This window comes from Balaenoptera acutorostrata, chromosome 1 (genome assembly GCF_949987535.1).
Source record: "Balaenoptera acutorostrata chromosome 1, mBalAcu1.1, whole genome shotgun sequence".
Lineage (NCBI taxonomy): Eukaryota > Metazoa > Chordata > Mammalia > Artiodactyla > Balaenopteridae > Balaenoptera > Balaenoptera acutorostrata.
In genome coordinates, this window is record NC_080064.1 from 115,767,757 (window position 1) to 115,784,857 (window position 17,101).

Consider the following 17,101-nt stretch of genomic DNA (forward strand, 5'->3'; position numbering starts at 1 on the left):
CATGGACCCTGGTCATTTCAGTGACGTCTTCGAGGGGCTTTCCCATCACGGCATCAGAGTGGCTGAATCAGAAGTCCTGGGAATGAATGCACATGGGCAAGAAGAACCGGAAAGTTGGAACTAGTTGGTCACTCTAGAGACCTCAAGGACTGCACTGAGTTGGGTCTTGGGATCAGGGACAAGTCACATTAGTAGGACACCCTTGTGATTTTCCATGATATCTTCATCTTTAGAGCTGACCTTTCCAGTTGAATCATCTTGGAGCTGTGTCTTCACCTCAGAGTAGACAATTGAGGCATTCTGGGGTGGAAAGAAGATAGAAGAAGAACTGGAAGGAGAAGGCGTATGGGGCTATAAGCAGTAGTGGGAGAGAAAACAGTCAGAAAACGAAACTCACCTGGTCCTCTAGAGATGTTCTGAAGGTATTTCCTGTGGAAGAAAAGGAAACCACTGAACTATGAGTATTTGGATCCACTCAGAACTCAGTCTTATAGCTTATTTCCCAGAATCTGGGAGTCACTGGGCCTTTTGCATTGATTGTCATGTTTTCTCCTCCCTGACCCCCAACATGTCCTACAACACGTGTGCCTTTGTTTTACCATTTCTTAACCCAGCCCTCTGCATGTCCTTGTCAGGCTCCCTTGATCTATAATGTTCTCCCTCAATACCACAGAAAGGAACCTCACTCCCTTCCTTTACCAGATGTTAAGAGATAATTTCTCTCTTAGTTACAATTCTTGCCTCTCTTAACTTCCATCTTACCGACCTTGAAGTCCAACCCCTGCTTGTTCTGCAAGTTCCCACTAGACCTCTTCAAATGTATGCCCTGTGAGAAAAATTCTCTTACATTAGCATGTTCTGGTTATTGATTTTATTGCCAAAGTTTCTTAGAGATGGAGCCATAGTGAGAGAAAAGTTTAGCAGGTGTGATTTGTCACATCCTGCATATTAGAAATTAAGAATCTCAGAGAAGTTAGAATCATGAGAGCTATATATAGTAATTTTATGGAGAGATAGAGCTTGGGAAAAAAGGTACATCCTGGGACTCTCTCTTTTTCATTATATTTTTACCATAGACCTTTTGGGTTTACAGATCTTTTTAATGACCTGATGGAAGCTATGTACTCCCTCCCCAGAACAATAGACATATGCACGGAAATTTGCATACCATTTCAGGGGCTTCATGCAAACACTGAGGCACTGGTGAAGAAATCTTGCTACAGATCATCAACACATAAAGTGCCTAAAATAGAACTCGTCCACCAACAGAGTGCTCAGCTTCAGTGGTGTTTTGACAAATATGTCAAGGACAGAGTGTGAAGAGCAGCAACTGATCAAGGTGACTCTATAAGATGTACCCAATTAACCCAATCAAATTGATGGCAGCTCTAATTCTATCATTCAAAATGTCCTGATTAGTGGGGATGGCTGAGAAATCAAAGTAACAGACAAAGCAGGTGTTCAGATGATGCATGTTAGTCAAATATAGCAATAGGCACTTTATGCAGCAAATATTATAGCAAAACAGAAGACTTAGTCTTTTACTGGCTTATGACCTTGTAAAAGTCCTTAACCTCATTTGTAAACCAAGTTCAGGATCAAGTTACAACTGAAATTTCTACTAGGCACAAAAATACTGGAGAGGTGCTACAGGTGGAAAAGGCAGCTTACAAAATGGAAGAAAATACTTGCAAACCATATATCAGATAAGGGTTTCATATGCAAAATATATAAGGAATTCGTACGACTCAATAGCTAAAATAACCACAATAACAATAACCCAATTTTATAATGGGCAAAGGTTCTGAATAGATGTTTCTCTAAAGAAGACGTGGCCAACAGTTATTGAAGAGGTGCTCAACATCAGTAATCACACAAATCAAAACCACAGTGAGATATCACTTCACACCCGTTAGGATAGCTATCATTAAAAAGACAAAAGATAACAAGTGTTGGCAAGGATGTGGAGAAAAAGAAATTCTGGTACAGTTTTGGTGGGAGTGTAAATTGCTACTGCTACTATGGAAAACTGTATGGAGGTTTCTTAAAAATTTAAAAATAAAACTCTCATGTGATCCAGCAATCCCACTTCTGAGTACATATCCAAGGGAATTGAAATCAGGATCTTGAAGAGATCACAGCACTATTCATAATAACCAAGATATGGAAACAACTTAAATGTTTATTGATGGATGAATGCATAAAGGAAGTATGATACACACACAGACACACACAGAGACACACAGACACACACACACAATGGAATATTGTTCCACCTTAAAAAAGAAGGAAATCCTGTCTTTTGTGACAACACAGATGGACCTGGAGGACATTATTCTAAGAAAAATAAGCCAGTTACAGAAAGACAAATACTGTCTGTTCTCAAACACATAGAAGCAGAGAGTAGAATGGTGGTTCCAAGGGGCTGAGGGAAAGGAGGCTAGAGGTATTGCTCAAAAGGTACAAAGTTTGAGTTACGAAGGATGAATAAATTCTGGAGATCTACTATACAGCATAGTGCCTACAGCTAACTATATTCTATTGTATACTTAAAGTTTGCTAAGAAGGTAAATCTTATGTTAAGTGTTCTTACCACACATCATCATCATCATCAAGTGTGTGGAAGGAAACTTTGGAAGATGATGCGTATATCTGTGGCCTTAATGGTGGTGATGGCTTCCTTGGTGTTTGTTAATTTATCTCCAAACTCATGAGTTGTATACATTAAATGTGCATAGCTTTTTACATGACAAAAAAAATAGTGAACTACTTATAATATGCTAGAATATGGATGAATTGCAAAACATTATGTTAAGTGAAAGAATCCAGACCTAAAGACTACATTACATAAGATTCCATTTATATGAAATTATAGAAAAGCAAAACTATAGGACAGAAGGCAGATCCATGGTTGCCAGGGGTGGAGCTGGGGGGAGATTAACTGCAAAGGAGCATGAAAAGATTTTCTGGGCTGTTGGAAATGTTCGACCTCGTGATTGTGGTGGTGGTTCTGTGAGTGGATGCATTTATTAAAATAATTTGAACTGTGTGTTTAAATGTAGAGAATTATATTGTATGTTGATTATACCTCAATAAAGCTGATTAAAACAATCAATGAGTGGAATAGAAAACAGAGTGCATCACACTAAGTATTGTCTCCTAAAACTTTAGTTCAGTTATGTGTGTGTTTGTGTGTGTGAGTGTGTGCACATTCACACTGCTTAACAGTACAATTTGCATTTCTTACTGCAGATAACAATAAAAAATATTTCAACACCCTTATCAAGAGCGTTGAGAGTTCTGACTCATGACTGCTGGTGGGATCAGAAGAAAGCTGCTGGGTCAGCAAGGACCTGAAATTCCCAGGTGTCCCCAAGGATAGATGTGGTCCACGTGGGAGACAGAACAAGCAGGAGTATGGTCACTTTGGGTCCTGTTCAGTAGGGCCTCCAGGTACCAAGGGAATCCAGCAGCTGGATGTGATTGACTGGAGGTGAGGCCAGTGAATGAGTCACACACAACTCCTGGAATTAGAAATGCACCAGCTGTGCCAAAGGAATTTTAGGAAGGAGGGATCCAGCAGGAAACCTCAAGAGACCACACATGTACCTTATACTGGGGAGTGCCTCCTTAACCATCTGCCATCCCAGAGGGGCAGAAGCCAGCTTCCAAAATACCAGCTGGAGTAACTCCTTTCCCACTCCTTTCTCCAGGCTAATTAGGGGAAGCCAACCAAAGAAACAGAGAAGCCAACTCTGCCTGGTCCTCCCCCTCATCCCTACCATTGCGAGCTTCCATTCTGAAATTTGCCTGAACTAGGAGAGGGGAAAGTTTTTCTTAACATCTTCAAACTAGGTGTTCTAGTTACTTAATAGAGACTATGACATAAAGTGTCCACCTACTGTCTATTGTCTAAGATAATGTTTTGTAAAGACTTTGGCTGCCAGAATTTTCATCCTGAGTGCCCGAGAAGATCTCTCACAGAAGAAAGTTTAAAGAGACAGTGGGAGACAGAAGATTTTTGTAATTAAGTCATGAGTCTTGCTTGTTCAGTACACTGGTTACACAAGGTTGTTATATGGATTAACTAAACATATACATACATATGTATATTTATATATATTATAATGCATATATATCCTTATCACATAATAGGGGCTTTGCAATCATTCATTCGTTACTTAAGGGAGATCTTTGTACACACATCTTCATGATTACAGTATCTGTTAGAAGGATGTTTAGTTTTTGTTCTGATCATGAGCAAAGATATGTTATGAAGTTTTCTGTGTTTGTCTTCTCTTTTCAGAATCTAAGCATCACACTGTAGGGATTTTTATCTGCCTTGTTCACTGATTTACTCCCTTTACTTAAAGCAGTACCCATCACATAGGAGGTGCTCAGTAAATATGTGTCGAATGAATGAATATAGTTTGCAGCAAGAATGTCTCCCCAGTGACTTACCTTCTCCTTCTTCCCCAGGCTGAATAATCTGGACCTCAGAATATACCAGGTCTCTTTCTTTGGGGTGCACTGAGAACAAAAAAAGCAACACTTTCTAAGCCTTCCCAGTCAGTGAGGTATGCTGCAGATGCTTCTTCCTAAGCAATTATTTATTGGGAATGTCTGGGTTTGGGATAGTTAGGGAGACCAGGGGCCTTTGCCAGGCCCCAAAACAAAGTATCTCTCCCTGGCTCAGGCTGGGAGCAGTTTCCTACCAGGAAATCCTTACCATTGCTATACAACTGCTGCAGCTCCACTGGGGCAGGGCACATGGGATGGAAGGACACTCCTGGGTCTGGGGTTAGGGGTCTCCTGTGAGGCACAGAAACACATGATCGTCCTTGGAACATTATAATATGCACAAGAGTGGGATAGACAGAGACAAAAAGGAATGGGGAGAAGTCAGCAGAACAAGGCCAGAAGAGTCTCTAACATCATAGGAATGATGATCTCATAGATAGAATGGTCACTCTTAGTTGGTTAAAAAAACCCAGCCTCATCATCAGGAGGAAGTGTCCTCAAAGCATTCTATCTGGACAATTCAAGAAGAAATTAGACATATCCATGCTCCAAGTCCCTGACTATAAGACTGAGGCACTGACACAGACAGAAGAAGACCATATTTTCCAAACCAAATTTAAAAACACAAAATCTGATGAGTATATGAGCACATGTGGGGCAAAAAGAAGATTCCTAGAAGCTGAGCTTCCTCTAGAAAGTCTAGAATTAATAGTCATTTTATATATAGTTATAGTAACACATTGCCTAACTATAGGACTATATGCACCAGGAATATTCTGTGGCAACCTAGAAAATCTATAACCTTTGGTATCTGCCATTCAGATAAATGGATAAATTTCAAATAAGAAACTGATCTAAATACATGCAAAATCCATTATATAAACTATTAGAAGGATTCTAGGAAGCTGTGACTGTGGCCATTTCAAGGAATGTGAAAATGGGAGTATCTAGACACAGGGACACAGAGAAATCACTTGGCCTAAACTTTCAGCCCCACAGTTCTGCAAATTTTATTCTTGGGAAACCAGAAGGCTGAGGCCTCACCTGGTTGTGTCTCCCAGAGAACCGTCTCCTGCAAAATAAAACGAAGGCAGATTTGTGTCAGCAGAGGGAGCTCATTCTCAAATATTTCACACACATGCACTGCCTAAGAGAGGTCATCAGAAAGTTATTTCAAACATGGGCCCAGTCCCATATTCTCATGAAAACGATGTGAAAAAGAACTGAACAAAGCATATAACTTGCTGGGGACAGGGCTACACATTTCTATGTTGAATATGCAATTATTTGAGACTTGATTAAAGTTCAAGGCTGTGTTGATATACCTCAGGAAATACTAAGTATAGCCAAATTGTCTTTCTTGCAGAGTAGTGAGGAGCTGTAGATGGATTTCCAGGAGCATCTGTGGTAATGCTCAGAGGAACCTCAGGCTCAAGCTCGTTAAGGAGACTCATGGTCAAAGGTCCAAATCTCCTTACATTCAGCCCAGTGCAGGGCACATAGCAGGTGCTCAGAAGGATCTGGTGAGTTGAGTTGAATTGAATTAAATTAAGAGACAGGGATGAAGGATGGGTAATTATACTAGAGCTGAAAAAGTTTCTGTGCCTGTCTTCTACACCAGGTTTCCTGGCATCTGAAACTAGCCTGACCTGGGTTAAAGCAAGAAGCCTTTGGAAGCACATGGCAGATAGTACCAGGGAAAAACTCTCTCCACCAGGTAGAGGGGGAGGCAGCGGCCTGACCTGTGGAGAGCAGAGCCATTGGAGCACAAGGTGCTGGTTTCGGGCTTTGACTCTGGGAAGTCTCTGAGGAAGAAGAAGGATAAAGATTAGCCAGCTCCCATTCTCAGTCATTTCTTCAGAGGGGCTTTCAGTTTATTTTGATTGTCCACTTATAGGGGATGTAGGATGGGCTGAAGCATCTAGCTGACCAGTCTGTTTGGACCAAAGAAACCACCCAAGGAAACCATTTAAAGTTTTTGAAACTTTACATTAAAATGTTTATTTCCTCCCTACCTTTCACTTGAGGCTTAGTAAATTAGAGTAGATACCTATTAAGGAAACTGCCATTTCAAGAAAGAGTATGAGTGTGTCTGTGAGCGCTGGGGTGGGGAGGTGGAGGACGGTGGTGTGGCTGTTACCGAGGTTGGGGTGAGCTGGGGTGTCTGAGGCAGGGACAGGGCATGGACTCCAGCAAAAGGTAAGAGAGAACACAAACCTAGTTTCCTCTGGTGCCAGCAGTAAAACAGCAGGGCCACAGCCAGGAGAACACCGAATGTCCCCCCAGTGGTTCCCGCCGCAACAAGGCCTCTTCTTTTCCCTGGGGTGCCTGGAGGGGAAAAGCCTGTATGAGCCTCGGGGGGAGGGGTCTAGGGCCTGGAGCCCTGGAACCTTTCCTCGGCTTGGCTGGGGTCCTGAGCCCTGGTAGAGGGAAGACTCTAAAAGATGAGGACTCATGGGGGCCTTTGAGGACTAGGCTAGGACTGGTGTGGCACAGGAAGCAGGTTTCTACTTGTGGCCAGCACAGCTCTGAGCCTGTATGTGACAGGAAGTGACTCACTGTGAAGGGGTAGAAGACAAGAGCCTGGGTGGATTGTGGCAAAGGGGAGAAAGCTAGACAGCTCCCTCCACCGACCCCCAGACATCATTTCAGAAGTTAATATTTGGGGGAGAATCTACATCTGCCTCTCTATCTCTCTATCTATTCTGTACTTTGGCCTTTTGGAAATTTCCCCTAGACTTCTGGACGGATGTTATGCGACAGCGGCTTGGCAGCACCTGACTTTGGGACAGCAGCCTGCCTGAGAAAGAAAACAAATATCACCACTGATTAGGGCACTAGCTGAACCAGCAGTAACTCTGAGATTGCTCTCCATTAAAAAAATATATTGGGGGCTTCCCTGGTGGCGCAGTGGTTGAGAATCCGCCTGCCAATGCAGGGGACACGGGTTTGAGCCCTGGTCTGGGAAGATCCCACATGCCGCGGAGCAACTAGGCCCGTGAGCCACAATTACTGAGCCTGCGCGTCTGGAGCCTGTGCTCCGCAATAAGAGAGGCCGCGACAGTGAAAGGCCTGCACACTGCGATGAAGAGTGGCCCCCACTTGCTGCAACTAGAGAAAGTCCTAGCACAGAAACGAAGACCCAACACAACCAAAAATAAATAAATAAATAAATAAAATTAAAAAATATATATATATATATTGGGTCACCACAATGAAATGCCACCAGTTTCCTTCCTCATAGAAGCCTGAGTCTTACATGCTTTGAAGGGGAGGTGGGAAAGAAACTGATGGAAGGAATAAACTAAATTGTTGGGGAATTCTGATTTTTCCATTGGATCCATTCTCCAAGGCAAGGGTGTCCTCTCTCACCACTCCTATTCAACATAGTTCTAGAAGTCCTAACCAGAGCAATCAGGCAAGAAAAAAATAATAGAAGGACTCCAAATTGGAAAGGAAGAAGAAAAATTGTCTGTTTGCAGATGACATGATCTTATATAAAGAAAATCCTAAAGACTCCACAAAAAATCTGTTAGAGCTAATAAACAAATTCACTACAGTTGCAGGATACCAAATCAACATACAAAAATCAGCTGTGTTTCTATCCATGTAACAATGAATTACCTAAAGGAGAAATAAAGAAAACAATCCCATTTTCAATAACATCAAAAATAATACAATACTTACTAGTAAATTTAACCAAGGGGGTGAAAGATCTGTATATTGAAAACTATAAGATATTGTTGAAAAAAATTGAAGAAGACACAAATATAGAAAGATATCCCATGTTTGTGGATTGGAAGAATTAATATTGTTAAAATGTCCGTACCATCCAAAGTCATCTACAGATCCACTGCAATCCCTATCAAGATTCCAACGGCAGTTTTTACAGAAATTAAAAAAAAAAAAATTGTATGGAACCATAAAAGACAACAAATAGCCAAAGCAATCCTGCAACAAAAGAACAAAGTTGGAGGCTTCACACTTCTTGATTTCAAACTATATAACAAAACTAGAGTAACCAAAACAAATTGGTGTTAGCATAAAAACAGATACATAAATCAGTGGAACAGAATCAAGAGTCCAGACATAAACCCATGCATATACCGTCAACTAATAGTGGATAAGAGAGCCAAGAATACTCAATGGAGAAGATAATCTCTTAATAAATGGTGCTGGGGAAACTTGATATTCACATGCAAAAGAATGAAACTGGACCTCCATCTTATACCACTCACAAAAATTAACTTGAAATGTATTAAAGACTTAAATGGAAGACCTGAAACCATAAAACTCCTAGAAGAAAACATAGGGAAAAAGCTCCTTGACATTAGCCTTGGCAATGACTTTTTGGATACGATACCGTAAGCACAAGCAACAAAAGTGAAAATACACAAATAGTACTATATCAAATTAAAAAGCTTCTGCACAGCAAAAGAAATAATCAGCAAAATGAAAAAGCAATCTATAGAATGGGAGAAAATACATGGAAATCATGTATCTGATAAGGGGTTAATATATGATAATATAAGGAAGTCATACAACTCCATAGCAAAAAAACCCTCAAATAATCCAATTTAAAAATGGACAAAGGATTTGAATAGACATTTTTACAAAGAAGACACGCAAAAGCCAACAGGTTCATGAAAAGGTGTTCAACCTCACTAATCATTGGGGAAATGCAAATCAAAACCACAGTGAGGTAGCACCTCACACCTGTTACAATGGCTTTTTTATAAAGTTTGTTTAGAATCAGAGCGTAAGCAAAAACAGTAAAATTAAATTTCAGCATTTCAGTTTAATAAAGCAGTCTACGTTATGGTGATTCAGCAGAACATAGGAAAGCAAGAAAATGTGTCACACACTAAATTAAGGACGTTGAGTTATATTACTAATGTATGCAATTTTAATTTTGTTTAACACTCTCTGCCAAAATAAACTTTATTCCCTATAACTTAAAAAAAAAAGACTAGAAATAACAAGTGTTGGTAAGGATGTGGAGAAAAGAAAACCCTTGTACACTGTTGGTCAGAATGTAAACCTGTGCAACCACAATGGAAAACAGTATGCAGGATCCTCAAAAATTTTTTAAAAATAGAACTACTATATGATCTAGCAATCCCACTTCTACGTATATATCCAAAGGAAATGGAATTACTGTCTTGAAGAGATATCTGCATCCCCATGTTTACTGCAGCATTATTTACAATAACCAAGACATGTGCAAACTAAGTGTCCATCGATGTATGAATGGACAAAGAAAATCTGGTATATATATATATATATAATATTCCATCATGATGGAATGTGAATATGATGGAATATTATACAGCCATAAGAAGGAAAATTCTGCCATTTGCAACAACATGAATGAAGCTTGAGGGCATTATACTAAGTATGACAAGTCAGACAGAGGGAAAGATCTATGTCTCTTTGAGCTAAAAGATTGTGTCGAGGTTCAAATCTGGGCTGCCAGGTATAAGCTTTGTGACCATAGGCAAATTACCAAACCTTTCTGAGTTTCACACTCCTTTTCTGTAGAATGGAGATGATAATATCTTTATTTTCTAGGATTATTACTACGATAAGCAAAAATGATATGTGTAAAACTTATTCATTCAGCAAATATTTACTGAATGCCTAATATGAGCTAATCAGTAGAATAGGCACTTGGGATAAAATATGGTCAAAATAGAGATTTACCTTTATGAGGCTACTGTGGGAGGTGTGGAAAGAGACAGAAAAAGACTGCATGGCATGGCAGTTGGTGACACATGCTGTGGGGAAGAATCAAGCAAGACTTGGAGAGGGAGGGCCTTGGTGAAGAGCTGCTATGTTGTATAGGGTGGCTGGGAAGGTCTCATTGAGAAGGTGAGTAAGGTCCTGGAGGAAGTGAGGGGATGAGCATGAAGATATTGGGGAAGAGCAGTGCAAAGGCCCTGAGGTTGGAGTGTGACTGGAAGTTTTGAAGAAGAGACAGGGGGCCATGGTGGCTAGAGTGGAGAAGGTGACGAGAGAGTGGTGGGCCATCAGGTCAGAATAGCAGGACAGCCAGATCATCAGGACCTGGTGGGACATTGAGAGGACATTGGCTCTCCCTCTGAAGGAGAAGGGAAGCCATGGGAGGATATTGAGCAGAAGAGTAACATGATCTGATTTATGATTTAGAGAGTTCCTTCTGATACTGTGTTGAGAACAGGTTGTGTGGAGCAACAGGTGAAGCAGAAAATCAGAGTGTTATTGCAGTCATCCAGGTGGCTTGGATCAGGTGGTAGCAGTGGAAGTGGTGGGAATTAGTCATATTCTGGTGATACTTTGAATGTAGAGTTATCTGGATTTGCAGGTGTATTAGAGTTGGAGGATCTAGAGAATCCGCCTGCCAATGCAGTGGACATGGGTTCGAGCCCTGGTCCGGGAAGATCCCACGTGCCACAGAGCAATCAAGCCCGTGCACCACAACTACTGAGCCTGAGCTCTAGAGCCTGCGAGCCACAACTACTGAGCCCACGTGCCACAACTACTGAAGCCCTCGCACCTAGATCCCGTGCTCTGCAACAAGAGAAGCCCTGCAATGAGAAGCCCCCACACTGCAATGAAGAGTAGCCCATGCTCACCACAACTAGAGAAAGCCCGCACGCAGCAACAAAGACCCAACGCAGCCAAAATTAAAGTAAATAAATTTATTTTAAAAAAATATGATGGGGATCCAGTAAAAAAAAAAAAAAACAAAAAACCTTAAAAGAGGTATCTGATGAATAGATATAGAAGTACCACTGGAGTGAGGCAAGCCTCAGGGTGATGGGTTTGAGAGAAAATAGAAGTGAAGACAGTGAGTAGAGATAACTCTTTTAAGGGGTTTTACTGTAAAGGAAAGCAGGGAAATCTAGCTTTCCAGTAGTTCCTCCATAACAGCTAGCTTTATTGGATAGCCTGGGATGAAACTGAACCTGAGATAGAGGATGAATTGAAGCCCCATAGAAACCATTTCTTTAGTGCCAGGGGAGCTGAGTGGGAACCTGGCTTGACCTAGTATGACTCCTTGGAGACAGAGGAAGGTAAAGATATAAGCTACGACTGTGCTATCGCAAAGGAAGGCTTATCTCCTCTGTGGACATAATGGGGCTCTGTATTCGCTCTTGGTACTTGTAAGTTTCCTGACCTGAATACAAGTTGGTACTGAGACACTCTTAGACCTACAGTAATGGAGTAAAGGGATGTTTTATGTCTTTGGTCCTGTGGAGGATTACCAAAAGGAGAGTACAGTTGACGCTTAGGATGAAGGAGCTATACCCTACCCTAAAACACTGCTGATGACATAAGACTGCTCTTTGAGAGTGACACACAATGGATCAGCATACAGGCACATAGAATCATCCCCAAGAGATGAAATGGCCCCTGGCCAGCATTACCTCACTGTAGTACCTCTTTATAACCTGAATTATTGACATTTAATGGAAAAAAAGTGAATGTCGCAGTGGAAAATGGCAAAATGGAAATAGAAAAATGAGAATCACAAAGATAGTGTTGGTTGTGCCCACCCGCAATTTGAGAAATCTGAGAATAAATAAGGTCAATGGGGGTTAAAACTTACTTCTCACAGAAACGTTCACCGCCTCGCTCTGGATGATGCCGTAGCCATTGTCAGCTGTGCAGTAGTATCCCCCTGTGTGGCCCTCCCTGATAACAGGGATCTCCAGCTCTGCTCTCTGGGAACGCTGACTTTTCTGCCCCAGACTCTCCCTCGTGTCCTCTCTGTGCCAGGAGAATGTGGTGTTCCCCGTGCCTTCAGCCACAGAGCAGACAAGGACCAGTATCTCCCCTTCAAGCACTGGGTCCCCCTGGGGCTTGGTCTCCAGGAACACTCCAGACACGGGGATTCCTGTATGAACACAGACAACAGGTGAGGGCATGATGAGAGGAGGACAGGGGTGGGATGTTGGACAGGGTCACTTTTTATGAGACTTTAAGATATACTCTTCTGCAGGTGTTAGCACTGTAGCTCGTAGACTGTGGATTTGGGACCTAGAGTATCATTAAATGTAGTAACCTTTCCATCCTGATGCACAGGCTCCAGGAGAGAAAAATTGGGTCTCCCTGATAAAGCATTTGGGTTTTATGTCATGTCCTAGTTGTCAGTGTGAATTATTTTGACCTGGGATAAGTAATAACAATAGTGGCTATCGTCACACTGACCTAGACCACATCCATTTCCAGAAGTCCTGCTTTGGTACCTAAGACAAGCTGATATTTATTGTATTTATCTTTGTGTGTATGTATGTCCTTCTCTTCTGCTTTACACATCACACTGTTGTTGTTTCTGGTTAGGGTCCAGCTCTGTGGATATGTGTCTTCTAAATAGTTTGCCCCAAGATCTGACATCCTAGAATCTGTCGATTCAGTAGCAGAGAATTTTGTTTCTTGTTTTCATTTTGTTTTGCCCAACTGTCGTATCTGCCTCCATGAATCACCTCTGTCATTTCAAGGTGCTAGAATTTCAAAGAAAGACTAAGTTTTTAGAGAAATAGAGGTGGAAACGAAATCCTGTATTTCCTTTATTATCCACCTCACTTCTCAGTCTAAGCCTGGTGCCTCTGTTAGGATGACAAAGTCCATCTGTACTGGGCAGTCCCTACCCTCACTGGGCCAGAAGGAGCGGTCAGGGGAAACGCCACAGCCCTGCTCTCCGGCACTCACTCTGCACGTCAATCTGAAGCGGGAGGCTGCGTTTGTGGATGCCGCTGGTCACGGCCCCACACCAGTATGATCCTGAGTCTTCTCTCCAGATGGCTGTGACCTGGAGTTCCGGGGACGCACTCCAGTTTGAGAGGATGACCCCATGGTCTCTGAAGAAGACAAAGCGAAGCCGAACGTCTGGCCGCTCTAGAGGAAGCTGTGTTTTACAGCTCAGGTTTACAGAATTCCCCTCTGTAGGCTGGGAGTCTGTGACTTTCAGCTTTGGACGTGAAAATAGCTCTGATTGGAGAGAAGAGGTGAATCAAGTTCTCAGTATGAGGCAGGCTTGGATTCTCGGTTCTGGAAAACTTCAGACACCCAGCAAGACAAACTTATTGACCCCTCTATCACATTTTTCTTTCCCAGGATTATTTAAGTCCAATTGCTCCACTTTCTCTGCCTCTTAGAGGACATAGGTCTCAAATATTTCCAGAGTTTGTTATGATATCAACTTATATAGGGAATTCCCTGGAGGTCCAGTGGTTAGGACACTGTGATTTCACCGCCGAGGACCCTGGTTCGATCCTGGTCAGGGAACTAAGAAGATCTCACAAGCCGAGCGGCACAGCCAAAAAAAACAAAAACAAAAAAAACACCACTTACATAGATCCCCGCGGATGTGCCCAATTTACCCTGCCCTGACATTGCTAAGCAAATTTGTATGAAATGAAGTGTTTACCTTGAATTCGAATATTTGTGAGACTTGTTCTCAATACATGCTTGTTTTCCAAGGATCCAATGCATTGGTAACAGCCACTGTTGTTTAATCTTGCTTGTGATATCAGAAGATCCAAGCTTTTATTAGAATCAGAAATAACTTTTCTATTCCAAAAGTACCTCACAGCAGTCAGTTTCTCTTTCCCCCTTTTCCGGCATCTCAGAACCAACTCGTCACCTTCAAACACAGAATGTGGGGCCTGGAGGATGAAGGAGGCTGGAAACCACACACAGATAAGACATTGTCATCAAGGCACTCCTTCCTCTGTGCATCCTGAATTACAGAGATTTTTTTTCTTCCCCAGGATTTAGTCTCCTGACTCAAGTTCACTCATTTCCTTCCAAATCAGTTGATCTGCTTCAGATACAATTCCTAAATAAATCCTAAACACATCTATTTAACCATTCAGGGACAGATTCAAAAATATAGGGATTCTAATGTGGAGAGGAAAAGCTGAGAGGAGGTGTGACCGAAATCTCTGATGTCATTGATTACAGAGAAGATCAACACCAACTTGCTCACCAAATAACAGAACAAGAGTCATCAAAGACGTAGTTCTTGGAGAAATACACTAGGAATTGTTACAGCGCATTGGAGTGCGCTCTGCAGAGGGCTTATGGTCACAGATACAAATTCAGGGTCAAGGGACAGTGAATGTGGTCCACTCATGAAACTGTCATGCTCTTCAGATTCTGATTAGAGGCTATTTCCATCCTTTCTCTCTGAGATGATGCAGTGAATGCCTGCTCTTATAGACCAATGCCTGAGGAGTGATCTAAATTTTCTGAAATAGAGAAGGGACAGATCCTAAGACAGGTGAAGACCCAAGCCCTCAGGATGGAGATTTCCCACCTCTGAATTCTTATTTTATGGAGCTTTTCACTTTCTATTTTGTGCTTAGTACCTTCATGTATACATAAATTCTCCCCAAGGAGGCTGTAAAGCCCTTGAAGGCAGGACCTAAGACAGCTTCACTTTTGAATTCCCTAAAACTAAAACTTCTTTCTTTAATTGTGTGTGTAAGAATGTCTGTTGATTAATATTAGACATTTAAACTCTAATGTCAATAGTAGTTTGAAAAACACTTATAGACAGTGAGAGAGGACATGAACCTGAAAGATCAAAGTTAGAGTAGAATGAAGGGCCTCAGTTCTTGGACAATCCAGGGAGCTAAGATGTACTGCAACCACTTCCAATGTTTTAACTAATTCACCTTCTTTCTCACCTGTAGAAAAGAGCAAGCGTACAGGTCTACTTGGGAGTGAGCCTGGGGCCTGGCAACCGTACTGTCCAGAATCACGAACCTCGAGGGTGTTTCCTGGGGTTTCACTTGGATGTTGTTTCCCAGAGTACCAACGGTACCATTTTATTTTCTCTGGTGCATAGAAGTGAAATCCGTTGCAAGTCAGATTCACTCTCTCTCCATGGAAGACAGTGGTCCATGGAGGCTGGAGGGAAATCATGGATCTGGGTACAGCAGCTGGGGAGAAGAGAAATGAGTCTGAGGTGGAGGTGTCTGCAGTCCCCACTGCAGTGGTTTGTGTGGAATGGACTGAGCACCCAGCTTTGGAGAGTCTCTGAAAGGCCCCCTGGCGAGGCTGCTGTTTCCCCAGTTTTCAAGTTTTCCAGCTGTGTTCACCTTACCCAGGAGTGCAGCAACTGCTCTGTGATCTACGGGAACAGACTAACCTTTCGGAGGGCAACCCCAGCAGGACCTACTCACCACAGAAGATCAGTGATGGGAGGCTCGCAAACCCCCTTACCTTTTCCAACAGGCCAGGTCCGCAAGCAGATTCCTCCTGAACTCCCTCCCACTTGGGCTCTTCATGTTACACACACCTCTCTAGGATGAGCATTTGTGTGGCATGGCCATACGGTGGGGTGAGGGATTGTAGAGGGAGGGAGTATAGGAATTTGGGGTCAATCACGCAGTTATGGAAAAGGGTCCATAGTATTTTTTTCCAACAAGAAGTAGGTAGGGGAGGGGTGAGCAGGCTGTTGTCTGAAGTGAAAATTATATTGAAATAACTACAAAGAATATGAGTGCTTGGAACTAGGTGCTTCTAACTCCCCACACCCCAAAGATACTCTTTCATGAAAATAAAATGTGGACACTGCATAAAATCAGGCCTTAAGATCTTTGAATTATTGATGGACAGAAGTTGGAGAATGTAAGGGTAAATATCAATACAAATTAAAGATAAGAGGTTGAAGATAAGGGAAACAACTTCTCCCTCTCTCTTTTTCTTTCAGAATTTCTTTCAAATGTACGTGAATCTTTACAATGGCTAAAAAGCCTCTTGCCAGTCTCATAACTCAGGAACATCTTTCTCAAGAAGGAGCCATCTCTTTGAAATGCAGACATCTAGGGGGATAGCTCCCCTGGATCCTGTCTCCCCATTCCTGCGGAAGGGTAAGCATTTACCTTTGGTAGGTACCTTGTTGCAGTATGCAAGACTACCTCCAGTCCTAAAGATATGAGATGTTTATTCCTCCTCTGGATAAAAACCAATAACCATGATAAATTTAGGATAAACTATGTGTGACAAAAGGTGCTGTCAAGTCCTCCTACTTGAGAACTAGTTACTGTTTAATCTTGAAAACATGTATGTAATGGGCTGAATCCCCTTGGCAATATAAGAGTGGGAGATCCTTTTCTGTCTTTGCAATCTCTTGGTGGATTGCCTGTGATGGGCATGCTTATTATTAAGTGTATGGTTTAATGCTTATTCAATACTAAAAGTGTTTGCTTTCTTTATTACCTTTGTGGAGAGGATTTCTCGGTTGGGAGATTTTGGTTTTAACTTTATTTCCTGCAGCCGTTACTGTGGCTCTTTCTTATCTGAGTGTTTATTTCCTAAGTTTTGTAGCTTCAGGGTGTGAGAGTTAGTAACTGAAGGGTGAATCCACCACTGTGGCATAAAAATTATTTTGAGCTGAAGGCATTTGAGAATAGATTTTATTTTTTTTAATTCTGAATTCCCTTATCTGCCTAAAAGCAAAGCCTCTGAAGAGTTCAATTGTCATAAATCACCTCTCCAGGAGCAAATAAATGATCAGCTCTTATCACCAGACACTGGAAGTTGGCACCACACCTAAAGCAGAAGTTGTCACAAAACTAGCATAGCT

The 17,101-nt window shown here is 42.0% G+C and overlaps 1 protein-coding gene across 1 annotated transcript; it reads right to left on the reverse strand.

Moving 5' to 3' along the window:
* Positions 1 to 183: 183 nt before the first annotated feature.
* FCRL4 (Fc receptor like 4) lies at positions 184 to 15,435 on the reverse strand. Its single transcript, XM_007172016.2, has 10 exons — positions 15,198 to 15,435; positions 13,934 to 14,188; positions 13,216 to 13,494; positions 12,113 to 12,400; positions 6,739 to 6,849; positions 5,566 to 5,593; positions 4,730 to 4,812; positions 4,462 to 4,530; positions 398 to 429; positions 184 to 300 (listed from the first exon to the last, which is right to left on the reverse strand). The coding sequence occupies exons 1-10, from the start codon at positions 15,433 to 15,435 to the stop codon at positions 184 to 186; spliced, it is 1,500 nt and encodes a 499-aa protein (XP_007172078.2).
* Between the last annotated feature and the right edge of the window lie 1,666 nt (positions 15,436 to 17,101).